At 43.0% G+C, this 27,133-nt stretch overlaps 1 protein-coding gene and 1 long non-coding RNA gene across 8 annotated transcripts; one reads left to right on the top strand and one right to left on the bottom strand.

Moving 5' to 3' along the window:
• Positions 1 to 13,852: 13,852 nt before the first annotated feature.
• LOC136530445 (uncharacterized) lies at positions 13,853 to 21,693 on the bottom strand. Of its 7 annotated transcripts, XR_010777781.1 has the most exons (10): positions 21,097 to 21,693; positions 17,361 to 17,422; positions 16,841 to 17,101; positions 16,004 to 16,094; positions 15,652 to 15,732; positions 15,407 to 15,570; positions 14,533 to 15,265; positions 14,382 to 14,447; positions 14,228 to 14,296; positions 13,853 to 14,148 (listed from the first exon to the last, which is right to left on the bottom strand). XR_010777781.1 is itself a non-coding variant. In XM_066523183.1 (8 exons), the coding sequence occupies exons 2-5, from the start codon at positions 17,398 to 17,400 to the stop codon at positions 14,694 to 14,696; spliced, it is 891 nt and encodes a 296-aa protein (XP_066379280.1). In that variant the 5' UTR covers positions 17,401 to 17,422; positions 21,097 to 21,693; the 3' UTR covers positions 13,853 to 14,148; positions 14,228 to 14,296; positions 14,382 to 14,447; positions 14,533 to 14,693. The 7 variants fall into 7 exon arrangements, 1 of the variants encoding a protein (XP_066379280.1); XR_010777782.1 differs by lacking the exon at positions 16,841 to 17,101; XR_010777779.1 differs by having other exon boundaries at positions 15,652 to 16,094.
• Positions 21,694 to 26,360: 4,667 nt separating this feature from the next.
• LOC136530444 (uncharacterized) lies at positions 26,361 to 26,655 on the top strand. Its single transcript, XR_010777776.1, has 3 exons — positions 26,361 to 26,381; positions 26,479 to 26,524; positions 26,613 to 26,655. It is a non-coding gene; the product is annotated as an uncharacterized lncRNA (long non-coding RNA).
• The last annotated feature ends 478 nt before the right edge of the window (positions 26,656 to 27,133 follow it).

Below are 27,133 nucleotides of genomic sequence, written 5' to 3' on the forward strand. Positions count from 1 at the left end.
AGGGATCTAGACGTCGGAGAGCACGGGCAGCCGGGCCGCCCATCATTGGAGGAGCGCGAATGCCAGAGAGCACGGGAGGCGGCGGCGGCAGAAGTAGATGCCGGAGAGCGCGTGCGGGCTGACGAGTTCGGTGGTCGAGGTCGGAGAGGGAGCGCCGGTGGCCGGCGAGGTCGGAGAGAGAGCGCGCGCGGACCGGCGAGGTCGGAGGTACAGGTCCCAGATAGGGCGGTGGCAGGGTGGCAGGGCTGGCAAACCCTATACGGCGGCGGCGGCAATGGGGGCGGCGGAGAAAAAAATCGGCAGCCTGCCGACGTCCGAGAGGAAGAAAGCGCCCAGGACTTAGAACGGTGGACGGAGCTCTTGCTTATATACCGCAGGTCATTTCTAGGGGCGGTTCCTGAGTAAGCCACCCCTACAAATATTTTTAAATTTATTTTAATTAATAATTTTGTAATTTATATATAAAGAACACAATGTAAATTTATATAATACTTTTTTGATTATTCTATATATGTATAAATAAATATAAATATAAACAATTTCATGATATATATATACAGATATAATTTTATATTTTCTTCTTTACAAAAATAATATTTTAAAAATTTAAAATTTGAATTTCAAAACAACAAAGAGAATTTTAGGAAACTAAATTACCTCAAATAAAAATTTTGTAAACATCAGAGTTGTAGAACTCATCAAGATGTACAACTTATATTTTGGTCATCTTTTCATTTGACAAAATTTGAACAGTTCAAATTTTAAATTTCAATAAATGTCAACTTCAAATAAGATTTTAAAACCTTAAATGGTTTCAAATAAGAAAGTCATGAACATACAAGTTGTTGAACTCATCACTATATACAACTTTTATTTTGATCACTTATTCATGTGATAAAGTATTAGTAAACATTATTCACAAATTCACATATGACTCATAGTTTCATGAACTATACGAGAGACATGTTGATTTGTGAACAATGTTTACTATCACTTTGTCAGATGAAGAAATGACCAAAATAAAAGTTGTAGATCTTGATGAGTTATACAATTTTGGTACTCATCACTTTTTTAGCTGAAATCATTTAATGATTGAAAATCTCGTTAGAACTTGTCATTTTTTTTTAAATTTGAAAATTTAAATTGCTCAAACTTTGTCAAATGAAAAGAATGACCAAATCAACACAGTAACTTGATATGACATGATTTTAGAAAATTTTAGGAAAAAAAATCATCACATTTAGAGTTAGTATGAGGGAGAAAGACTAGTTACAAATTTTACCTAGAGATTAAAAAGAAAAATCATAACTGTTCATGATGATCAACGATGAACAAGTGTGATTTTTCTTTTTAATCTATGGCTAAAACTTGTAACTAGTTTTTCTTCCTCATACTAACTCCAAATGTAATGGTTTTTTTTCCTAAAATTTTCTATAATCATGCTCTATCATTTTAGTCTAGTTATCTATCTTTGTCACTAATTTTAAACAATTCAAATTTTGAATTTCAGAAAATGACAGCTTCAAACCTGATTTTCAACCACTAAATGATTTCAGCTATAAAGGTGATGAATATAAAAGTTGTTGAACACATCACTATCTATAACTTTTATTTTGGTCATCTTTTTATTTGACAAAATTTGAACAGTTCAAATTTTGAATTTCAGAAAATGACAGCTTTAAACCTGATTTTCAACCGCTAAATGATTTCAGCTGTAAAGGTGATGAATATAAAAGTTGTTGAACACATCACTATCTACAACTTTTATTTTGGTCATCTTTTTATTTGACAAAATTTGAACAGTTCAAATTTTGAATTTCAGAAAATGACAGCTTCAAACCTGATTTTCAACCACTAAATGATTTCAGCTGTAAAGGTGATGAATATAAAAGTTGTTGAACACATCACTATCTCCTACTTTTATTTTGACAATTTCTTCATTTCATAAAGTGTTAAGTGATTTCATAAAGTTTTAGTAGTAATAGAGTGGAAGTTGAAATAGATTCATCTGGATGTTGCAAAGGGTAGTCTCACACACATGCATAAATGTAGTCTCACACACATACATAAATATATAGTCTTACACACATACATAAATATATAGTCTCACACGCATACATAAATGAAGTCTTACAAACACACACTTACACAAACACTCCACGTTCAACAACTAGCAAGCCCGCTGTAATGACTTTCCCCTTGATACATTTTCGTTCTCATGGCAATATATCTTTGGGTAGGTTCTTTTCCACAACACTTATCTTCTTAGGAAAGTCTGTGAAAAGCGCCATCTCATCGTAGTTATTGTAAGCTTCAACATCGTCCACGCCATCAACTCCGATAATGTGCTGTTTCCTAGAGGCAACCACGTGCTTTGTCTTTTTCTTCGGGGGGGAGGTTACTTTGTGGGTCAGACATATAGAAAACTTGTGCGACACGTGAAGCGAGCACCCAAGGGTCATCTTGGTAGCCTAGATTCTCAAGGTCCAGGACTCTCAATCCGATCTCGTTCAGTTTGTGTTGTTTGATCCAGCGGCATCGAAATAAGGCCACCGTTATATCTCTTCCATAGTCAAGTTCCCATATCTCTTCAATGATGCCAAAGTATTGGATCTTTCGCCCCAATCCATCGAGCGCCTCTATTCGAACGACGATGTTTTGGTTCACATATTTACTATCATTTGCGTGGGTATAATACGTATACCCATTGATGTCATAAGCATTCCAAGATGTCACTTGTCTCGATGGCCCCTCCGCCAACCTACTGATGGTAATAGAGTCTATGGTTTCTCCAGGCGGTATGTTTTGGTCCTTCAACCATGTAGTTAGTCGTTGCTTATGCTATTTCATGACCCAATCATCCGAACGACCATTTCTCTCCATCATAATGATAGCCAAGTGTTCATCAATGTACAGTTGCATCAGTTGTGTACTATGCAAGACAATATAATGCGCCCAACTCACCTCTTTGTAATTATGGTCGATGAACACTTTTCTACCACTGGTGCCCTTCCTATCCAGCCTACCCTTGTGACAAGAATTGGGCTTACCAATCCCTTTCTGTACTTTTAGGTACTCTTGACAGCACTCGACAACTTCTTCAGTACCGTAACCCTCTATCATGGAGCCCTCTGGGTATGTTCGATTATGCACGTATCGACTTAGAACCGACATGAACCTCTCGTAGGACCACATTTTATGCAAGTAGCAAGGGCCCAGCGCCTGTATCTGATGAACCATGTGAATCATGAGATGTAGCATTATATCAAAAAAGCAGGAGGTAAACACATCTCTAGTTGTTTTGTGTCTGCACCACAAATTCATGTAGGTCACTCAGCTCTTGCTTGCCAATCGTCTTCTGTGAGATCTTCAAAAAGAAGTAGCACATGCAGGTGATGACCATTTTCAAGAACTCTGGCTTTATAGCCCTGATTGCAATAGGTAGAAACACTATTAGCATCACATGACAATTGTGAGCCTTGCAGTGTGTTATTGACAAGTCCATCGACACTAGCTTCTTCACATTTGCTGAAAACCTAGTCAGGACTTTGACCCCCCTCAGGAAAGTGCATATAGCTCTCTTCTCGTCTGGTGTTAGGTTGAAGCACGCCGTGGGCAGAGTGTATTTTCCATAAGCCTCAGGTACCGGGTGAAGTTGTGGCATCACGTTTAGCTGCACCATGTCTTTTCGTGCTTTTAGACCATCCTTTGACTTGCCTGTGTCCATCAAGGTAGCAATGAGACTCTCAAAGACATTTTTCTACACGTGCATAGCATCAATGGCATGGGCGACCTCCAAGTCTGGCCAATAAGGTAGATACTGAAAGAAGATTGATTGTTTCTTGAAAGGTACACCTTCGACAGGAGGTGTGCTTCTATCTCTGTTCGTCCCATTTGGATTCTTCTTTCCATAGACGACGCGTATGTTTTTCACCATTCTGTACATGTGTTCTCCGTTAGACGTCTCTCCGAAGGGGGTTCAATCTCTAGGGTGTTGTCATAAAATCTAAAGATCAATTTGCTGCGGTACTTGTGACTTGTCTTTATGAAGTGTCGGTTCCTTAGGTAAACTATCTTCTTGGATGCATCTAGGTACACCCATGTAGTACCATCCAAGCAAACCAAGCATCCCGTCTTCCCTTTGATTTGTCCAGACAAAGTAAACAGCGTAGGGTAATTATTGGTAGTAACAAATATTATTGCTCTACATATGAAGTCCTCCTTTCAGAACGCATCGTACATCGGCTCCCCATGCCTCCATAGCCTCTCCATTACTTGCATCAAAGGCTCGAGGAATACGTCTATATCAATGCCTGGTTGTTTAGGGCTAGAAATAAGAATAGTGAGGAGAAGGTACTTTCTCTTCTAACACAACCACATTGGGATGTTGTACATGGTCAAGATCACTAGCCAAGTGCTGTGGTCGCTCATCCTCTCATTGAAGGGATTCATTCCATCAGTGCTCAAGCCAAATCGTACATTCCTTGGGTCATCGCTGAATTCTTTGTGCTTCTCATCGAACCATTGCCACTGACTACAATTAGCCGGGTGTGCAATCTTATCATCATCCACCTTGCGCTCATCATCCCACCATGTCATGAGTGTGGGTTCTTTAGGGTTTAGGAAGATATGTCTTAAGCGGTCAGTCACTGGCAGGTACCACATTACGAAGGCAGGAATTCTTCTCTGCTTTGCATCGTTGCCTAATGGAGTATCCTTTGGGGGCTGAGATTCTTGTACCACCTTTTTTGTACCCTTCTTATTCCTCTTTTTCCCAATGGAGGCTTCGTCCCCACCATAAAGGTCATTGTTCTTGTACCGGCTGGCCCCACACTGGGGACATTTGTCCAGTGACTTGAATGTTTCACTACGAAAAAGTATATAGTGGTTGGGGCATGAATGGATTTTTTTAACCCCCATTGTCAATGGACTTATGACCTTCTTCGCTTGGTATGTGTTGGCGGGAACTAAGTTTGGTTGTGGCAGCACCCATGACAGGAGATGCAATAGATCATTAGAACTCCAGTCTGACCAGCCGTACTTAGCCTTCAGGATGAGTAGCTCAAGCACAAAACGTAGCAATGTCCAATGTGTCGAACAACCCTTTTCAACACCATACACAGTCTCCTTCGATGCTTTTGTCATCCTTTCCAAATTTTCTAGACTTTTTGGGCTATTTAGTAAAATCTCTAGTCCAAAGGCTCGAATCATGTCCTCCAAATCATATTCATCCCCGACATGTGCTCCACCATTATTATTGGCACCAACTTCGTCATTACCATCCCAACCACCAGCATCACCACCTTGTTCATTGCCAAACTCAGAATCCATTCATGCATCAAGCTCTGCTGAATATTGGGACAGGGATTCTAGGGTTTCGTCGTCGTATTCCTCCTCATCCTCGTCGTTAACAATAACCGTTTCACCATGATGAATCCACACTGTGTAGTCTCAACAAATCCTCGCATAATCAAATGTGATCTGATGATAGTCACATCTGTCCATGCTATATGATTCTTGCAATCTTTATAGGGACAAATAATTGTATCCTTATTCTCTGTCAATGCCGTTGCATGCTTCTTTGCGGCTTCAATAAATTTATCCACCTCTTCACGGAAACCTGCCTTGAACCTTAACAAACCATACATCCAAGAGTTCCTGTACTCCATCTTTTACACCAACAACAAACACAAACATTAAAGGACTACTTATTCAGATATATATAAAAATGAATCAAATTAATAATTACTTGAGAATAATTGTATATACTTCAGATATATATGAATATAAATCAAATATAATTACATGAAGCATATAAACACACCATGGTAGAGGAAAATTAATTAATGGCCCATTTATCCATAAATAATTAAAATACATATTTGTTGATTACAATAAACAATTTCAAAGACAACAATTAGCAACAATTATATTTTACCCAATATCTTTCATACAAACCCTAGTCCAATTTCATCAAACATAAATTTACAAAAATGAAATTAATAAAAAAACTAAACCCTAGATCTAGATCTACATGCACATGAAACATCCATAAAATTAATTAATTGTTCACTAAAATCAAGAAACATGGACCAAATAAGGGTATGATCTTGTTCTCCTACCTAATTTACCCTAGTACATTCAAAACTTGGGTCTAATTTGCTTCATAAGTAGCTCAAGCACCATAGAAGAGAGAGAAAAACAAAATTCTAATTACTCACTAACCAACCATTAAAACTTCAAAAAAAAGTGTGGAATAGCATTTTCTTACCTTCTACAACCTCTCCACCTAAGGATTTGAGACCAAAATCTTTCCCCTTAGTAGAGCAATTTTTGGGAGGTGCCCAAGACCTCCCGACCTTTCTTTCACGGGATGGAGTGAGTGACCCGAGAAGGAAGGAGGTGCTGCAGTTTTTTTATATATGGGTCATTTGTAGGGGCGGCTGGTGATTGAGCCGCCCCTACAAATAGTAGGTAATTATATGCGGGGCATTTGTAGGGCGGTTCAATCACCAGCCGCCCCTACAAATAGAAACACGGGGGGGGGGGGCTGGTGAGTGAGCTGCCCCTACAAATTAGACCCATTTGTAGGGGCGGCTCGTATCACCAGCCGTCTCTACTATTCCATTTGTAGGGGCGGCTGGTCTCTGGGCTCCTAAGCACGCCACGGTAGGGGCGGCTCCATCACAAGCCGCCCCTATAAAAAAATTTGTATCGTTGCTACAAACCGTTTTTCACGTAGTGAATTTTAAAATTATACTCAATCATTTATAAATTGAAACTTATTATATATAATAAATATTAATACTTTCTTACGTATATTTGATCAAATTTGATAAATTTGACTTCTCCGAGAGTGCTAATACACTTTTTTGAGACCAATGAAGTATGTTGCCGTAAAAAATGACCTGCGAGGGTAGGTGCACCTACCGCCCCAACGGCCAAAACTGCTTTATTAGGATACTAGCATATGCCCGTGCGTTGCTACGGGAACTTTAAAATTTTCAATGCAATTCAACACAGTAAAAGTAAGAAAAAATAGTAGGTTAGGAGCCTCAAATTTTCAACGCAATACGAGAATATAAAAAAAGTGGGTCGAAATCAAGACAAATAAATTTTAACTTAGCTCAGCAACATATAGTTTCGAGCCACATTCATCAAATGAATAAGCATCAACTTTACCACAGGATCGGTCAAAATAAGTGCATCATAGATAAGTCCTCCACAACTATTTTGTCGTCTGATATTTCGGCTCCCTGCAATCGGCGTGCCTCCCCCGAGCAGCTCCCCTTTGCTCTACCTTGCCCTGACGTCCTGCCACCACCATTTTCTCTTAGAATTGACATTTAGAAAATAAAACATTAAATAAATGTAATAAATGTGGGACACTACCTTAGTTATGGAGTTAACACCACTTTGTAGACAATATTTTTCGTGTATGTACCATTTTCCGTTGTGATCTTTTGCTTTCCTTTCTTCACATCCTTCTCAACCGCTGGAACAACCAAGATCTTGATGTTCGATCTTGCTGTGGCTCTAGAAAGCGCTACATACAACTGGCCATATGAGAACACTGGTTCAGGCAAGTACAGTCCGACATTTGGGATAGTTTGCCCCTGCGCTTTGCTGGCAGTCATGGCGAAGCTAAGCCGAATGGGAAACTGCTTTCTCTTAAAATGAAACGGGAACATCTCGTCATCAGAAGGGAATAAGGGTATGCGAGGCAAGAAAACACGCATGTTGCCCCAAAACAATTTCTACGTCGATTGTATTCTTTTGGAACCCACGTATGATCAACCTCGTACCATTGCAAAGTCCGTATGCAGGGTCGATGTTTCTAAGCAATATGACTGGCAACCAATCTTCAGCTTTAACACATGTGGGGGTAGACCGTTTGGGGTCAAAGTGTTAAGGAACTCCGCAGGGTAGTAGTTGTTTGGATCGTCTACCGCATAGTCAAAGCTATGGTACACCATCTCGTCCCCGTGAAAATGACTTATCATCCTCATGTTAATCATATCCACACAGTCATTCCGTGTAGACAATATCGCTCGTGAAGTGATGTAATTTCTCTTTGTCATGTTCTCGTTGAGCCCCGGGAAAATGCAATCTATTAGAGTATCGAGATCACTATCCTCCCCGGTATGGCTTCCTTGTCGCTTTCCCTCTTAAAAGATGTGAAGATACTGATTGCGAAGGCTTGGCCACGAGCCGTAGTGGCAACAGGTCAAGGTCCAGATCGCCAGGCTAGGCATCAGCTGGCCACATTCTCTAGGCACATGCCACGCAAAAAGAAGGTTTAGTTACAAACCATCAACGGGTACTCCCTCCCTCCTATAAAAAATATCGCCATCAAATTGTTGCTAATCAAACTTTTTATAAAATTAACTAAATGTGGCGTCACTTCTGGCCTCCCACCCTTGCAAGAGGCTAGAAAGGGGGAGGACGAGGGTTTCCCACGAGTGAAAGATAACAGAGGTTGGAAAACAATGCAATGAGTGACGGCGTAGCAATAAATTTCGGAATAAATGGCTATTCAACCGTGTCATGAATACAGTGCCACCCACCGGGTATTTATAGGCTATACTCGGGGGCGGAACGAAATTACATATTAGCTGGTTGCCTTGGGCACCCTGATTACATATGAGCGAGGGTTCGGCAACGGCTTCCGCAATGGTGCCGACAACGCCGTCCTCAGAGCCACTGTCTTCCTTCAGTCCTTGGTCGGCGTGCCCCAAGACCTTCGCTCCAGGCGAGTCTTCGCGCGTAGACTCGTTGGCAGACCGGCAGTTTCACATTATGAGGATGCCCCCGACCTTCGTCCTGGTCGCCTTCCCTATTACTCCCTTCGTCCCACTATATAAGGCATAACCACCTCTTGTTGAAATACCAAAGAACGTATTTAATTCTCTCTCAACACTAGTATTACTGCATTGATGTACGTGTGTCTAGGGAGAGCACGCCTTATATTATGGGATTAGAACAAAAAGTGGTTACACATTATATATTAGGACGGAGGGAGTAAAAGAACGCTTGAGGGTCTGGTTAGCAGACGAGGGTTTGCCAGGCCAGCTGGCCGGAGGTGCTCCTCCCAACTCTAAATTTATAAAAAATGCTAATATCATTTATATCTTCTAATAAGTTAATTTTAAAATTACACTCAATCATTTATAAAATGATACTTATTATATATAATAAATATTAATACTTTCTTACATATATTTGATAAATTTGACTTCTACGAGAGTGCTAATACACTTTTTTGAGACCAATGAAGTATGTTGCCGTAAAAAATGGGCTGCGAGGGTAGGTACACCTACCGCCCCAAAGGCCAAAACTGCTTTATTAGGATACTAGCATATGCCCGTGCGTTGCTACGGGAACCTTAAAATTTTCAATGCAATTCAACACAGTAAAAGTAAGAAAAAATAGTAGGTTAGGAGCCTCAAATTTTCAACGCCGTAGGAGAATAAAAAAAAGTGGGTCGAAATCAAGACAAATAAATTTTAACTTAGCTCAGCAACATATAGTTTCGAGCCACATTCATCAAATGAATAAGCGTCAACTTTACCACAGGATCGGTCAAAATAAGTGCATCATAGATAAGTCCTCCACAACTATTTGTCATTTGATATTTCGGCTCCCTGCAATCGGCGTGCCTCCCCCGAGCAGCTCCCCTTTGCTCTACCTTGCCCTGACGTCCTGCCACCACCATTTTCTCTTAGAATTGACATTTAGAAAATAAAACATTAAATAAATGTAATAAATGTGGGACACTACCTTAGTTATGGAGTTAACACCTCTTTGTAGACAATATTTTTCGTGTATGTACCATTTTCTGTTGTGATCTTTTTCTTTCCTTTCTTCACATCCTTCTCAACCGCTGGAACAGCCAAGATCTTGATGTTCGATCTTGCTGTGGCTCTAGAAAGCACTACATACAACTAGCCATATGAGAACACTGGTTCAGGCAAGTACAGTCCCACATTTGGGATAGTTTGCCCCTGCCCTTTGTTGACAGTCATGGCGAAGCTAAGCCGAATGGGAAACTGCTTTCTCTTAAAATGAAAAGGGAACATCTCGTCATCGGATGTGCATAAGGGTATGCGAGGCAAGAAAACATGCTTTCCAGCATGTTGCCCCAAAACAATTTCTGCGTCGATTGTATTCTTTTGGAACCCACGTACGATCAACCGCGTACCATTACAAAGTCCATTTGCAGGGTCGATGTTTCTAAGCAATATGACTGGCAACCAATCTTCAGCTTTAACACATGTGGAGGTAGACCGTTTGGGGTCAAAGTGTTAAGGAACTCCGGAGGGTAGTAGTTGTTTGGATCATCTACCTCACAATCAAAGCTATGGTACACCATCTCGTCCCCGTGAAAATGACTTATCATCCTCATCATAATCATATCCACACAATCATTCCGTGTAGACAATGTCGCTCGCGAAGTGATGTAATTTCTCTTTGTCACGTTCTCGTCGAGCCCCGGGAAAATGCAATCTATTAGAGTATCGAGATCACCATCCTCCCCGGTATGTGGCACGCATATCCCATCAGGAAGACGGATGTCACCATCACCATTGGACTCCACCGAGCCACCATCGACAGGTAAAAGGTATTCCGCAAACAACGGGTCGCTTTGTGCCCTCATGTTGCGCACCAGTTTGAGGTGTCGCTTGGATTTCCAAAGGTATGACATCCGCAGTGAGGCATCGATGATCTGAGCCCTTGACCCCCTTCGAACAACACGGAGCACTTGCCTGAAATCTCCACCAAACACTATGGTCTTCCCCCAAATGGTAGGCCGGGTTGGTTATATCACAGAGGCTATTGTTTAAGAGAAGCCTGTCTCTTTGTCATGGAAGCCTCATCCCAAATAATAAGAGAAGCGGTCCGAAGAAGCTTGGTAGTGCCACTTTGTTTAGTGAAACAGCAAAAGGCCCCATCATCGATGGTAAGAGGAATCTTGAAGCGCGAGTGGGCGGTTCTACCACCGAGCATTAAGGATGCTGCAACACCAGATGTAGCTGTTGCCACAACAATCTCGTTCTGACTGCGTATAGATGCAAGAAGGGCCTTGTACAAATAAGTTTTCCCCGTGCCACTAGGTCCATCAACGAAGAACAACCTCCCAAGTTTGGCATTAATAGCAGACATAATCTCATCATAGGCAGCCCGCTATTCCTCATTAAGGGTGTCCGAAAGAGCGACATCATCAACGCTGGCCTCAATGCTTGCCTCCTCAGAAATCTCCCTAGGAATATCGTTGGAGGTGTCATATGTGTCATCAATATTAGGAAGTGAGAATGTCTTTATGTCCTTCTGCATTGACTGTAATATTTTCCTAATATCTACAAGGACCATCTGCTCCACTGCAAAGTTGGATTGATATTACGTTGGTAGTCCTCTAACATTGCCTCCTTGTGTTTATCCCAGAGTCCAAACACATCGCTTGGCTCACAGAATACCAATATTGTAGCAAACAGTCATCACAGTGCATATGGCATCATCCACCGAGTAGCTTCGCAAGGCTCTCATCCAGTGTGTTGTCTGCTTCGATCAGACCCTTCTTTCTACTGCTTCACGGAAGGTTGGAAGGGTCACTCCATCAATGGTTTTTAGATCATCAAAGGATGTAGCGCTAGCCACATGGTTTAGAAGAACCCTAAGATAATAGCATTCCCCCTCGGCTGGATTGGCAGATGATTCTTTCGACCTGTCCTTCCCTATTTGTTGTCCTCTCATTCCATTCTTTGCCCATTGAAACCCATGTATAGAACCCGGGAAAGTCTCGGTACAAGATACCATGGGCTTTCTCATCCATCATATTCTTTTCGAAATACGCTGTAAGCATTGACCTTTCAACACCTGGACGATTGAGCACTCGTCGAACACCCTCTCACTGGTGAAATGATACCATGTGCATGTCCAGAAGATGGAGTTGCAAGGACAGCACAGAAGGGGACCGGTCGCTCAAATCAAATCCATATATCCTCCACATGGCTTCTAGAGGGGTCACCCACCGAACATCTCTATACTGTTTGATCTCATCAATGTTTCCTTCATTGTCCACCTTGTCTACCTCTCTCACGGCCACAGACACTCGATCATGACCCTTGTAAATGTACTTAAACAGGTACTTAATAGCCTTGATGCTCCCACACGCCTCAACATTGATGTGGCAGTTGAACAACCGCAAGAGATAAGGGTTGTAAGGCATGACCCATCTATTTTCTAGCTCGTGATTGCAAATTTTTTCTTTCCTCCCATCTTCACGTCGCCTATAAACCGGGTAGGAATCCTTACCCTGTACGGTGACCTTGCTGAAAGGTCGCGGGTATCGATTCTTACATGAATCACGACCCTTTGTGCATGTAAAATTGTGATTAAGCATTCCGCAAGGCCCATGCATCATATGTTTGGTGACCATCTTGTATAATTCTAGGTACTTCTTCTTGTTTGGAAGCTCAGCTGAGATAAGGAGGTCATACTGCTCTGAGCACATGATCTTGTACTTCCCCTGCATGATCAGCAAAAAATGTGGATGAGGTAGACCCCTCTTCTAGAACTCCACAACATACACATGGGCCCAAACCTTTCCAAGAATATCCTTTTTCAACAACCTCCTCTTCAACTCTTCGAGCTTCGCCTTAAAGACCCGCACGACGAGATCTGGCCAATCATGTGGTGTCTGACCAGGGTAGAGTTCACTCTTGATCTCATCCCAATTTGGATTACAGGTCATAGGAAGATCTCTAGTTTCCCAAACTTGCACACTAGAGCCATGGCATCCATATACCGACGTCTCATGTCCCGTGGGCCTCCAATAAATGATGAAGGCATGACAGTCCTCTTTCCAATTGCTTCAGCTCTGCCCTCACCAGCATGCAGACTATCCACCAACCTTGGTATAGGTCAGCCCTAATATCCCTCTGATGGTTGCGTATATAATCCAATCGCGAGCTCTCAATCTTGATGTAAGTGTCAACAGCAAACTGTTGAAAAAGACGCCCTTCGAAAAGTATTGGATTAAAAATTCCGGGCCTCATCTGGAACTTGTAGCAGTAGTAGTCATAGACAGACACACATAGGTTACCAGGAGATACTACACATATAAGAACCATGGATTAGAGTTGTTTATAGCACAAATGTAGAAGTCTATGTGAAAAGAAGAAAAAGAAAAATGAACCTAATTCTTCTTCTGTACCACTACGAGCTTTACGAAGGGCATGCGCCGTATTGACTTCCTCCATACTAACACCTTTTTTGGAATATTCATATGCCATCCAAGCTCACCCCTAGGGAAGAATAGAGGGTATGAAAGAGTATTGTAGCATCCATGATATGATCATATGCCGTGTATGCCTCTATCCTTCCCATGCAGTACTACACTGTTCTTGAACTGACACAAGCGTTCGCTCCCCTTGATCCAAACAACAGCTACCTCTGAAGTCAAAGGCACGTTGTACGTTCTTTGGTCAAGCTGTTGATCAAGGTTCAGTGTGACATCGTAGTCCTCAAGGTGTGCAGCCTGCCCCATACTCCTGAGATGTTGTGAGTATGGGTTATCACGAAGGATAGCCACCAACCTTTGAATGACTTCCTTATTTTTTTGGCACTACTCTTCGTGGCACTTTCGGTACCAGTGCTCAAGGCTCGGATCATCATCATAGAAGTAAAGCTCTAGATGCCTAGGCTCCTTACCATCTTCAATACCAAATGACCTTATGTTGTGATAGATTTGACCATGTGCACAGAAGGTGTAAATGCTAGTGTTTTTCATGTTAGCAGTAGCACTATCAAGGTGACAGTATAGAGAAGTGAATGAGACATGGCCATTGAAGAACTTAATGTTGTTAAGGAAGTGTCTAGCATCAGCATCTACACTTGACCAAAGCCTCACAAGTTCATCAGGAGTGTCCGGTGCATTTAGATGCACCTTTCCGCTACGGAAACAGAACACAGGTGGCTCGGACTCAAACTTCTTTGCACCACAATGCTTACAATCTTTGACAGGTTTGAGAATATGTGTATTTGTTGGCATGTTACTGTACACCTTTTCATATGGATCGAGTGTGTCAGGGATAGAAGAGTTATCTTCTTCTGAGTCATTGATCTGGACACCCTCCTCATCTTCTTCTTCTGCAAGGGTATTTAAACGACAATAATTTAGACACACTTGTGCAACATTTGAATGTGATTCAAAAGTTGTGACAAGTACCTTGCCCAGCGAATAGGTATCCCTCATCCTCTTCCTCGTCCTCCTCAAATATATCACCGTCATGATCATCTGTTTCCATCATAGGGGCTTGATTTATTTGAACATGGGTTTTAGAGAACATACTCAAAGGATTATTAACAACATTGTAAATTACCACTATCATCAATGGATGGTTGCTTGTGTGTAGTTGAGGTAGGATGGACGCTTGGTCCGACGCTTTCTGTCAAGCATAGCATGAGCACGATTGGTACAAGTAAAACATTGAATCATATCAACTATGGGATATGGAAAGCCTTAGTATTTACCGTTGTTGACCACGGTCGATTGAGTTACGAGCTGCGTCTCATTCGCGTTATCTAGCTCACTTTGTTTAGCAGTTTGTTTTTGTTTACCACCAATGCATTCTTCAAACATCATGTTTTGACGTGCCAACAATATTTGTCTTTCCCCAGATGGCACATGTCGTCTATGTGTCACTTGGCAAGGTAGTATATATATCATTGCAGCCGTCTTTATCCATCTCCATCATCTCCACTGAATCTGGTGGGATGTAAAGGGGTGTTTCCATGACCTTGGGAATCAACGATTCACCAATGGTTGGTGTGGTTCCATGAGGCTCAGATACTTCTATAGTGGGCCACACGAGCTCTGGAACATAGATTGGGTTCTCCATGGCAATGGATTCCTGGTGAAGAGTGTTTTTCCGGACCTCTTTTAACCTTTCTTTAGAGATTTTCTTTGCCTGCTTACGGCCAGGAAGAGTATTGTGCAGCCTTTGGCGTTCAAGCCTTGCTTCCCTCTGCTCAGGCGTCATATTTTTGTACCACTCACTGAGGTACTGACTTCTTGATGAAATTGGTGTACATGGTTTAACAGCATAGGGTGTAGGGGTAACACAATCAACTTTATGCATGTCGTTCGATGAAAATGATGTTCCTACTATTTGCACTGGTCTTGTAACACCTGGACTGGGTTGAGGTGTTTTATTAGTTAAGTCAACAACACTCCCGTCGTCTACAATATTGTTTATGGGTTGACCTACACAAAAAACATTGACATTCATTATTACGGCACCATATTGTCTTTGCAAACCATCAAATTATCAATAAAACCACATGTCCGAACTCAAACAAATGTAACCATACATGTTGTCAGTGCATCATCTTCAGATTCTCTTACCAGCATAGCTTGCGCTTTTCTTTTATGATAGTTTTCACGTTGCTTTCTATTTATTTCAACCTTTTGTTCCTTAGTCATTGCCGCCCGTCGTGCTCTTTCTCTCCGCCTTTTACGTTCCATAGGGTCATCGACTTGTATCCTTGAATTGGATACACTTTGACTTCCTGATTTATCATAAATAGATGTACTTATTGTGACAGCAAATATATATATCGAATCATTAATATATGTGTCTCGCTATTTACCCGCATTGGTAGTGTTAGTCAGGTCTCCAAATGGAGTGCGTGCACTGCTATTTTTTTCTGGGTCCATGAAGCAAAGATCGACTACAAAGAATCAAAGCAAAAATAATGAAGACATTGTATGTAGCCTGAGTAAAGGACACGCAAACTAAAATATTGAGAACCATGTACCAAAGGAAAAACAAAACAAAATCGTTTGTATAAACAAATCTCAACCACGTTCACATTATTAAAATGAGGTGCCACCTAATGTGTGAAATTGTCAATGTACAAATCATTGTGAACCCCAAAAATATTTTAAGCTTTGACCTCAAGCATTGTTCATCCATTGTGATTCCTAATAAGATAATCAAACCTTTTTTTTTCTTTCTCAAAAGTTACAAGTTTGTCAATCTCGACGGAGGATACTGGACTGCATCCACTCAGTCTGTTATCAGGCTCGAGCACTACACAAAGATGGCAAAATTCTGTTAGACTTAACATACAGTTATAGACAGAAAACAGAAAACGTGAAAAAATGACATCGGTGAATTCATTTCTTCTTCAACTCTTTTTTCCAGGACAACATAAAACCGACTTCGTGGATTATGTTTTGCAACTGATATATTCCTTGAACACAGGCATAATCATACATAAAGAATTTTGATCCCTTTTTTAGAATGCATATAGGAACATATGGATAAAACTGAAAACAAGCCTCTGTGCATGCCTAATTGGCTATGCATATAGAATTAATCACAAGGCTAGCATATTGAACCTGACTTCTTAGAGGAAAATAATCAAGCACGTAGTGTAGTTTGATTGGGCCACTGGCTCATAAAAGTTTGTATAAACAACCACTTAAAATTAAGAAATGCATACCTAATCATTGTACAACCTGAACCAGAATTTCTTGGTTTTTTTACTGTATAGCTTTTGTCCTATGCACTAACAAATCAAGTGCCAACAATGAATTTCTTTGCTCTATCAGGTAAAGAGCAATTCATCCAGGAACACTAACACCTATCTATCCATCTGAAATCTGTAAATGCATGCAACAATGATGGTTTCTCACTTCCTGATGGGGTACAGCACACAAATGACTGGAATAATAGGAAATCTCTCAACATCTGAGCTATAGCCTACAACACGCAATAGTCTTTGCCTAAAATCAGTTGAACGATCAGGTAAATATGTTGGTTTACTGATTCACCTGTGCAGCCAGATGTCCGCCAATTGAAGCAGGTGGCGGGCAAATATGTTGGTTTAATGGCCCTATTCGGCTTACCCCATATTCGGCTTGTTTTTTCAGCCGGAACAGTGTTTTTCTCTCACAACAATTTAGCCGGAACAGTGTTTTCAGTTAGTTTCAGCCAAGTTTCAGACCAGCGAACGGGGCCAATGCAGCCAGCACATTTTCCGTCAATTGAAGCAGCTGGCGCTGACGTTGGGCGTCGTGCATCAGATTATATTCCTTGACATTGAAATAGGGAAATTTGCAAGGTACCGATTCAGTTCAGATTAAATAATGACTTTGTTCAGGTAAAAGGAATGAACAATTGACTGATTTGATTTGAGGAAAAAGTACAGATAAGGGATTTATGGTGAGCTCTGTCCACTAATGTTTTTTTCCTTTCTCTTTAATGAAGGTAGCAGTAACAATTATGAAGGATTGCAAGCCAGACAAAAAAAGAAAAACAATTAAACATGCAGTACTGGACACTGTAGAGTACCTTTTAAGGAGACAACCTGCTGCTGAAAGGAAACACACATCTAGAAAGGTCAATCCGGAACCCTGTGTCAAGAGATAAACAGAAACGATCCTCTTGAGAAGCAGTGCAAAGAAACGTATACTATAATTGAATCACAAATCCTCTTAAGTTCAGCAGTATATAACAACAACAACAAAGCCTTTAACTCCCATACAAGTTGGGATAGGCTAGAGTTGAAACCCAGCAGAAGCAATCAAGGTTCAGGCACGTGAATAGCTATTTTCCAAGCACTCCTATCTAAGGCTAAGTCTTTGGGTATATTCCATCCTTTCAAATCTCCTTTTATTGCCTCTACCCAAGTCAACTTTGGTCTTCCTCTGCCTCTCTTCACGTTACTATCCTAGCTTAGGATTCCACTACGCACCGGTGCCTTTGGAGGTCTCCATTGGACATGTCCAAACCATCTCAACCGGTGTTGGACAATCTTTTCTTTAATTGGTACTACCCCTAATCTATCACGTATATCATCGTTTCGAACTCGATCTCTTCTTGTATGACCGCAAATCCAACGCAATATACGCATTTCTGCGACACTTATCTGTTGAACATGTCATCTTTTCGTAGGCCAACATTCTGCACCATACAACATAGCAGGTCTAATCGCCGTCCTATAAAACTTGCCTTTTAGCTTCTGTGGTACGCATTTCAGCAGTATATAACAAATCTTTAAATTATGGATATGCAGCACAGCCATGAGATATCCTTGAAAGGAAAGCATGGGCCCTCTTTTACATGATAATAACTGTAACCCAATGTAGAAAATTTTTTAGCCACATCCAAGTCCTTTGCAGCCCTAAGACCTTGACCCTTATATTTTAATGGCATAAACCCAAGTCTTCAACCAAATAAAATCAATTTAGTTCAAATTCTGTATTAATTTTAGTTGTCTGAGCAATACCTATTGTTTGACAAATATCTAAGTGTCCAATGTCACAGCATCATTGGTTTAGTAATCAGTTGTTGAGTCCTTGTTGGGGTGCTGAGTAATAAGTCTTGTATTATCCTATTGTGATGAACTCCAAGGGAATATTAGGATGAACGACCTTGGCCATAGTTCTGCTCAGCCTGCACGTACAAAAATACAGGCAGCAATCTTCATTTTATAGAGTATATTTGTTAGTTGTTAACTCTCATAGGATGTATTCCAATCCTTATTTTCTGCTATTTGTTGCAGTGAAATCAAATTGCCTGTGGTCTTGCAGAAACTTTTGTGGCCAGATGTAAATCTATCTTACTTCAATTTGTTCATTAGTTTCATTTGGACTTGAATTTGATACCTTAGTGCATCACTAAGTGCTATTTCTCTGATTCACATAAGAAATGCAATACAAATGATTAGTTCAATCAATGCAGAAAAGTTCAACCAAATAAAAAGGGCCCACTGTAGTCAATTAACAGGCAATCAGTAGCATTCACATTCCTGGGACTCTATATGAGAAAGTTTGCATAGAAATTTTGGAAATAGAACAGAATAGAAATTGTTTCCATTTAATGCAAGTTAATCAGTAGAACTTTGGAGTGAATCAGAAACTTGAGTTATGGCGAGAGACTTTGGAGTCTAAAGGTTTTAGACTCAGTAGAACTAAAACTGAGTATATGAGATGTGACTTCGGCACTACTACTCGGGAGGAGGAAGATATTAGTTTGGAAGGTCAAGTAGTGCTTAGGAAGGATGCCTTTCGATATTTAGGATCAATGCTACAGAGAGATGGGGATATTGATGAAGATGTTAGCCATAGAATCAAAGCAGGGTGGATGAAGTGGCGCCAAGCATTTGGTGTCCTATGTGACAAAAGGGTACCACAAAAGCTAAAAGGCAAGTTTTATAGGATGGCGATTGGACCTGCTATGTTGTATGGTGCAGAATGTTGGCCTACGAAAAGACGACATGTTCAACAGATAAGTGTCACGGAAATGCATATGTTTCGTTGGATTTGCAGTCATACAAGAAGGGATCAAGTTCGAAACGATGATATACGTGATAGATTAGGGGTAGCACCAATTGAAAAAAAGCTTGTCCAATACCAGTTGAGATGGTTTGGACATGTCCAACGGAGACCTCCAAAGGCACCAGTGCATAGTGGAATCCTAAGCTAGGATAGTAACATGAAGAGAGACAGAGGAAGACCGAAGTTGACTTGGGTAGAGGCAATAAAGGAAGACTTGAAAGGATGGAATATACTCAAAGACTTAGCCTTAGATAGGAGCGTTTGGAAAACAGCTATTCACGTGCCTAAACCTTGATGGCTTCTGCTGGGTTTCAACTCTAGCCTACCCCAACTTGTTTGGGACTTAAAGGCTTTGTTGTTGTTGTTAATGCAAGTTAATACGTGTTTGTAACAGGTAAGGTGCTAAACATGTCTAGGAGAACAGAACTTTAGGCAAGCCATATTATGTTGCAGTTGGGTGGCATTTGTACTATATTGGACTGTCTCCAACGGCGTAGGTAAACGGTGACCCAAACGCAAAATGCCTACTACACAGTGTTTTGGGTCCCGAAATCACGCTCCAACGGAGTAGGCAAACACGGCAGCCATTTTGCGTAGCACCCGACTTGGAAGGCAAAAAAGCATCTTCATTCTCGACGACGCAAAACACGGGAGAGAGAGAGGGAGGAGCGACCGATGCCGAGGCCCGGCATAGGGGAGGGGCCGATGGAGGTCGGTGGAGGCGCGGCTGCCGTCGTGGAGTCCGGATCCGCCCGGCCGCCATCGTAGGGAGCAGGGATAGGCGGCATCGGGCAGGGGAGGGGTTGCAGCGGCCATCGGAGGTCGATGGGAGCAGGGACAGGCGGCATCGGGCAGGGGAGGGAGGATCCCTCCGGCGAGGTCCGCCTGCGGTGGAGCAGCGCCGCCGGCAAGGGCCGCTCGCCTTCCGCGGAGAAGAGCGCCGCCGGCGCGGACGCGGTGAGGCTGGGGCCGGAGTTCGCCCGCACGGTGGCGGCCGGGGACGGAGCACGCACGGATCTGGGACCGCTCCCCCCCCCGGTGATGAGCAGCGCCGCCGGTGATGAGCAGCGTCGCGGCCGGGGAAGAGAAGGTCGTCAGGGTCCGGCTCCACCCATCTCGCGTTGTCCTCCCTGCCTTCGCCTCCGCTGCCGGCGTACGGCTTGCGCGCAGCGTGAGGAGCAGGCGGCGCTCCAGCCCGCCCGCCGCGCTGCCAAGCCGAGGGAGAGGGAGAGAGAGAAAGGAGAGGCGGGAGGGGAGGGGGTGCGGACGGGAGCCACGGCGCGGGCGGAGGCGCGGGGGTTGGGAGAGAGAGACGGAGGAGGCGACGTGGGCTGTTGGAGAGGGACGGTTTTGGGTCTGAGACCTATTTACTGTATAGAACCTAATTTCTGAAATGGGTCGCTGATTTAGGTATGCATCGTTGGAGATAGTCTTATGTACTTGATAGACAGAATCCTGGTTTTGGATTTGGATTATCCTGCTTGTGGTTACACCTCTACAGTCGAATACTTGCAGTCAAATAATATTTGAGTTACGGCTTAAGGTTCAGAGAGGAAATCCCTATATACTTGCTTCTAATGATATGATCTTTTTTTCAAGGTAACATTTTCTAGCATCTTCAGTTGTCTGGCAATATAATAGGATGTTTGCTTTCAGGGGTGTGTTAGTTATGCACCATCGTACTGTTCCGAATCAAGCCAATTAATTCAGATCCGCACATCAGGAAAGGAGGGGAAGAGATATCATACGTTTTGGTGGCTCGGCGTTGCTTGACTTGCTTCAGTCGTCGACGTGTGCGGCGGTGTCCCGGCTCAGGGCAGAGGCGAGTAGGTGAGGAGGACCGGTGGCCGCGCACCTCCGTCAGGAACTCGAGGGAGATGCAGAGGCTTTAGGAGGGTGGGGGCGGCTGCTGCTGCTGGTCGGCGAGAACCAGGAGCCGGGGGCGACGGCGCGGCGGCGGTCCGGCTCCCTGGTCACGTGGGGGTCGGCGTCGGCGTCGGCCCGGCGCCCTGACCCGGGCAGCAGGTGTTGGTGAGGGCAGTCGGCAGAGGGGTGCTGCAGCGTCGGCGGCGGCCCGGCGCCCTGACCCCGGCAGCGGCGTTGATGAGGGCGGTCGGCGGCAGGTGCGTCGTTGGAGCAGGGTGGGGCGGAGAGGCGCGGGGCGGACGGGAGCTGCAGCTTCGGCGTCGTGCGGTCGGGGCACCGGGATAAGGGCGAGGCCGTCGCTGCCGAATGGGAACTGGGGTGGCACCGCCGCTGCCGATTGGGAAGGAGGGACGGGTAGGCCGAGCGCCGATTGGGGACGTCGGGATGCCGTGGATCGATGACGTGGGGTGGGGTTCTTGCCCTGGTGGATGTGGAGAGGGTGCGGGAGCGGTAAGAGACGTGGAAGCGGAATCACGTTGATTTCTCTGTTGACGTCCCCAGTTCGATTTTTTTTAACATTTTTTTTCAAACTATTTTTAATTCTAACACTGTTTTTTTTAAATCTAATACTTTTAGCCACGCCTATTGCCATGGCGGCCGTTGACGTGACAGGAGCTGCCGCGCCGCACATCCTGCCGTGGCAGTGCCGCGCTACGGCCCACGGCACTTCCCTTCGTCACATGTTGGCCCCGTTCACGTGTCCTTAAACTCGGCTTGATCTGTTTCTTTTTTTATTTGAAACAGTGTTTTTCTCTCACAAATTTTTCTAAATTCATCAAAATTCCTCCGAGCGAACGGGACGTTGTACGATGGCGCACAGTTAAGTTTTCTGTTTGCACGCGTACTCGGATGGATGCGCAACTACAATGGTTATTTATTCGCCGAAAGCATCCATGGGCTCGCAGCTCGCTATAGCTAGCAAGTCTCCTCCAAATCCAATCTTCTGCTGATGGCTGAGGTGAGGTGAGGTGAGCCGATTCATTTATGGTTTCATGAGGTTTGTTGGCCTGATCACTCACTGCTCCTTGACGTCGGTGATGATGGCACGTCCCATCACTCACTTCACTTCAGCCTGACAGGCTTAAAATTGTCACAGGCCAGCCGGCTGATCTTCCTCACAAACCACTATTCATCAATCAGCCGCTACAGTGTTTCTCTCTCACAAAACCAACCAATTTCAGCCAAGTTTCAACCAGCCGAACGGGGTCATAAACTTCAATCCCCGCAAGTTGTACTGACTGCTCAACATTACTGTTCTTAAATCTTGTTAACATTTTTTAAGACAAAAACATGGTTCAACAGTGCATCATGGTCATCTTTTCCTGACATACGGTACTCCGTATGGTCGATGGATCTGGGCTGAGGTACATTCGTACGGGGCTCGAATTGAAGCCTCAGCAGCATGATTCTTCCTGTGCCCTCCAATCCAATCGCGTCCTTGGCTGCTCCACTGCTACAGTATATATATACAGATACGGACACGGTTGCCTGCAGACGGGAGCAGGGGAGTTAGGGCGTGTTTGCTCGGAGACCTGGTAAAAAATGTTGCCTGTGAATTACCTAGAATTTCAATAAAATTTGTCTCGTGAGGCAAATAGAGAGATGATCGGTTTAGTGGGATACTTGTGCCTGAGAAGTTTAATAAGGAGAGAGAATATGTTTTCTTATGTATACAACTAATATTTTTGAACCTGTATGTATACAACTAATATTGTTAGAATAATATACACCATGATAATATACTAGAATATAAATCAATATTTTTTGTGTATAAATAATATGCATAAAAATGTAATTATTTTAATATTTTATTTATTAACAATTCGTGCAGATAATTATGGAACAAATAGAAATTAAACATAGCAAATGCACCGTGATAAGCGATGTTGAGTAACAGAAGACAGGAAAAAGAACAAAACGTAAATGGCATCATTTCACCGAGAAGGTAAAGAAAGAAAAAGACAAAAGAAAAAGAAAGAAAGATGGAAGAGACGTCACTACTACAGTACCGTATTAATTATCACCAGGCAACCTGGTCCTGTACCCAGGCGCTCAGTTTTCATGGCCTGGCTGTGGCCGCCCTTGCCTGGTCAAGCATGTATTCAGGGTTCAAAGCAAACGTAGTACAGGTAATCTTCAGACAGGTGTTTGCTCAGGCACAGTCCATCCAGGGTGCAATCCAAACATGCCCGTGTGGTAGATGGGGGTGCCGGTGTTGGTGGAGGCTGTAATGGTGGCGGTGGTTGTTGAGAGGGCAAATGAGTGCGCCAAAGCCACTGCCACTGACGTGTGTGCGCCCCTGTGCACGCACATGCCCAGCTCGCGCGACGGTGATCGATCAGCGGAGAACTGGAGCCTGGAGGAGCAGGAGGGCCGGGCAGTGGCCGCAGGGCGGCGATGAAGTGAAGTGAATGATCGAACGTGCCATCGTCACCGACGTCCAAGGAGTAGTGAGTGATCAGGCAGCCAACCTCATGAAACCATAAATGAATCGGCTCACCTCACCTCACCTCAGCCCTCAGCAGAAGATTGGATTTGGAGGAGACCGCTAGCTATAGCGAGGTGCGAACCCATGCATGCCGGCGAATAAATAACCATTGCAGTTGCGCATCCATCCACAAGGCCGTGTTTAGTTGCCTGAATATAGCACACTGTAACATTTTATTTGTATTTGATAATAATTGTTCAATCGTTGACTAATTAGGCTCAAAACGTTCGTCTCGTAAAGTACAACCAAACTGTGCAATTAGTTTTTTATTTCGTCAACATTTAGGTATCCATGCATATACCGCAAGTTTGATGTGACGGGGAATCTTCTTTTTCATAGTGCCAAAGTTTAGATTTTGGGGTAACTAAACAAGGCCCAAGTACGCGTACAAACGGAAAACTCAACTGTGCACCATCGCACAACATGTGACGAAGGGACGCGCCGTGGACTGTGACAAGATGTGCGGCGCGGCAATTCCTGCCACGTCAGCAGCCATGACCCGTGGAAGTGTCACGTCATCGCCGCTGCCGCGCCAGCCGTGGCAATAGGCAATACAAAAAGTGTTAAATTTGAAAAAAAAATGTTAGAATTAAAAATAGTTTAAAAATAATGTTAAAAATAAAAAAAAAATCCCCAGTTCGGTGTTTTTAGGAGTAGAGATTGGTTTGGAGCGGCTTAGCTGCAGAGTGGGTTTGGACCTTGGAGTAGCAGTTTGAGACAGAGCATTTATTATTACTGGTAGTCGAATAATAAGTTGTTTTCTACTCTAAAGTACTCTCTCTATCTAATAAAGGAATACAATTATAGGATTTATGCTAATCAAACTAGCTTAAGTTTTACCACATTTATACTAAATATTCTTAACATTTATGTTTCTAAGTAAATTTATTATAAAATATATTATGTAATTAATTTGATGAAACTTATTTTGTACCATAAGTGTTAGTACCTTTTTATATAATTTTTGTTAAAGTTCAGATCAGTTGACTCCTCAAAAAGTAAGAATTAGATTCTTTCTAGCATGGAGGGAGTAGTCCTAATGCTAGAAATCACATATAGTTTTTACGTCTATTAATTTATTTAAACATTACTCATAAAACGTTTCCTAATCGATAGTTTATATAGAATATTTTTTGTCCAATCTTATTGCTTCTCTATTCATCATCTCCTTATCACATCTCTTCATGTCTTGGTTCTCATATAGACATTATTTCTTATTAATGGCTGTAGCGTCGCCTGGCGCCTGAATTTCCAGGCTGATCTGAAGAGACGCTTCGGGTTTGCGAGGACTGTTTCAGTTGCGCTTTGATAGATGGGAAGGAGACAGCTGACGTGGCTTCACCGAATTGTAGAAAAATAGGCTAGTGGGGTTCTCCTATTTAGGGATAAGAGATTTCCTCGGCCTCTCTTCTTTTATTGCAGTGCCACATCATCTTTTTCCTTAGTTGGCAACTGAACTAATGAACATAGAAACCATGTAACTTCTTGGTTGGGAGTGCCAAAAAAGGATGTACAACCCATAGAGAGGATGTTGTGTGCAAGTTTCTAGAAGATCACGTATAAACAGTCAAATAGACAGCAGGATCTCATGGACATTGACCTGGATCTCATGGACATTAACCTAGATCTCAAGAAGATTGATTAATTATGCAATTAATTTGGTACAAATCACGGCCTTTTAGCTTTCGCGTAGGCGGTACAACAAAGTGTAGAACTAATTAGTATGTGTATTATAGCTTTCGTCAGGCTAGCTACCTGGCAGTGTCACGCCGGATCCTTATTAGATATGAAAGTTTGCATTTCAATGACCAATCTATAGTAATGGATTGGGCGAGACCGCTGCTGCTCATCGCTGTGCAAGCCATTGGGTGCTTTTAAGTGTTCAGTTTGGCTTTCTTTCAGAGTACATGCTAGAAGTTGAATTTTGGGCACCTTATCGGTGAATATATATGTTAACATCTTTGCATGATACCGACATGTTGTACGATAGACCCAATCTCCACCAATGGTGTGCACTGCATATACCCTCCATCGTATCTAGCAACAGTTGAGGATGGTGCCTTGCAATACATATGACCCTCCCGCGTGGGATTGGAAATTAGGAGCGGCGTCAAAATTTCCACTCACGCCGCTCCTCCTTTTGGTTACCCGGTGAGCCTGCTCTCTGCCCCTCTCCTCCTCACCACTGCTGTTCTTCAGTGCCGTTTCTGCTCACCACTGCACCCGGTTGATTGTTGTTCATCCTCAATGGGCGAGACCGCTGCTGCTCACCGCCGTGCAAGCCGCCACTCACTGACGGATAGCTCGTGGTCTCCTCCACTCACCGGCGTGCAAGTTGCTGCTCACCGGTGTGCCCGCTCGTGCTCCCAGTCACTCCTACTCACAAGCGTGCAAGCTACTTCTCACCGCCAGACCTTCTCCCCTATGCAACTACACATGTTAAGGTAAGCAGCTCATTCCAACTGCAATTCTGGGTCTGATTCGTTGATATAAATTGGGGCCTAAGTTTGTGTATTTAGTAAAATACTTTGTTTGATGACTTCTTATACAATCATGATGATACTGCTGAATCTCTTAAATAGGAGTACAGATGTGAGGCGCCTATACCAAAATTTGTAGGTAGTTTCTTCAATAAGATCACTTCATTATCTGTGTTTGATTGACATGTGGCATACATGTAAAAACTGCATTTTTGTCTAAACATCATTTGTCACAGCATAAGGTGTCACAAGAGTGGGATGACAAGGAGAACAATTCCCATGGTAATTCAACAAGCACACATTGATTAACATTAACATCCTTCTATTATGTTTGGGTCTAATTATTTTCATTCGTCACCATGGTGCACAGGGAATCATAACTAGATGTTTGTCCATGACAACATATTGGCGAGGTAATTCAATAAGGAAATCCCTTCAATTCACATCCTTCAGTTCGGTTTGGACTAGTTATGTTTACTCTTCACAATGGCTCACAGGGGAATCATATTGTCGGTGCGAAAAGTGACCAACAAGTAAATATTTGTAGTTTTGCCGCGCGTTGTGATCGGATGTGGCCTAGCACTCGATGACACAGGATTTATACTGGTTCAAGTAACGTGCCCTATGTCCAATTTCAGTCGGTCGGTGACTTTATTCCTGAGCCCAGGTGCTCAAATTTGTTGTGGGATTACAAACAAGTAGGAATGAGAAGAGGGTGTTAAAGGTCCGATCGGACTCTAAACCGAAGGGACCAGAGTGACGGGTGTTCGAATCATCTAGCTTCTCTTTTTTGGAGGAGAGCCAGAGAGAACGTCCTCTAGAGAGGAGAGAGCGCATCCCCTTTTATAGTCGAAAGGGATGGCCTTACAAGTTAGAGAAAGAGAGAGAAGG

This window comes from Miscanthus floridulus, unplaced genomic scaffold (assembly GCF_019320115.1).
Source record: "Miscanthus floridulus cultivar M001 unplaced genomic scaffold, ASM1932011v1 fs_131_8_9, whole genome shotgun sequence".
Lineage (NCBI taxonomy): Eukaryota > Viridiplantae > Streptophyta > Magnoliopsida > Poales > Poaceae > Miscanthus > Miscanthus floridulus.

What these genes read in the sequence shown, in the direction of transcription:
- LOC136530445 (XM_066523183.1), bottom strand. Translation starts at nt 17,400, where the DNA reads ATGTGTGTTTCCTTTCAGCAGCAGGTTGTCTCCTTAAAAG. An exon ending in GCAGGTTGTCTCCTTAAAAG is followed by an intron (nt 15,733 to 17,360) that starts GTACTCTACAGT and finishes GATTCTTTGTAG; the next exon opens with TCGATCTTTGCTTCATGGAC. An exon ending in AGATGATGCACTGACAACAT is followed by an intron (nt 15,266 to 15,372) that starts GTATGGTTACAT and finishes TTTTTTGTGTAG; the next exon opens with GTCAACCCATAAACAATATT.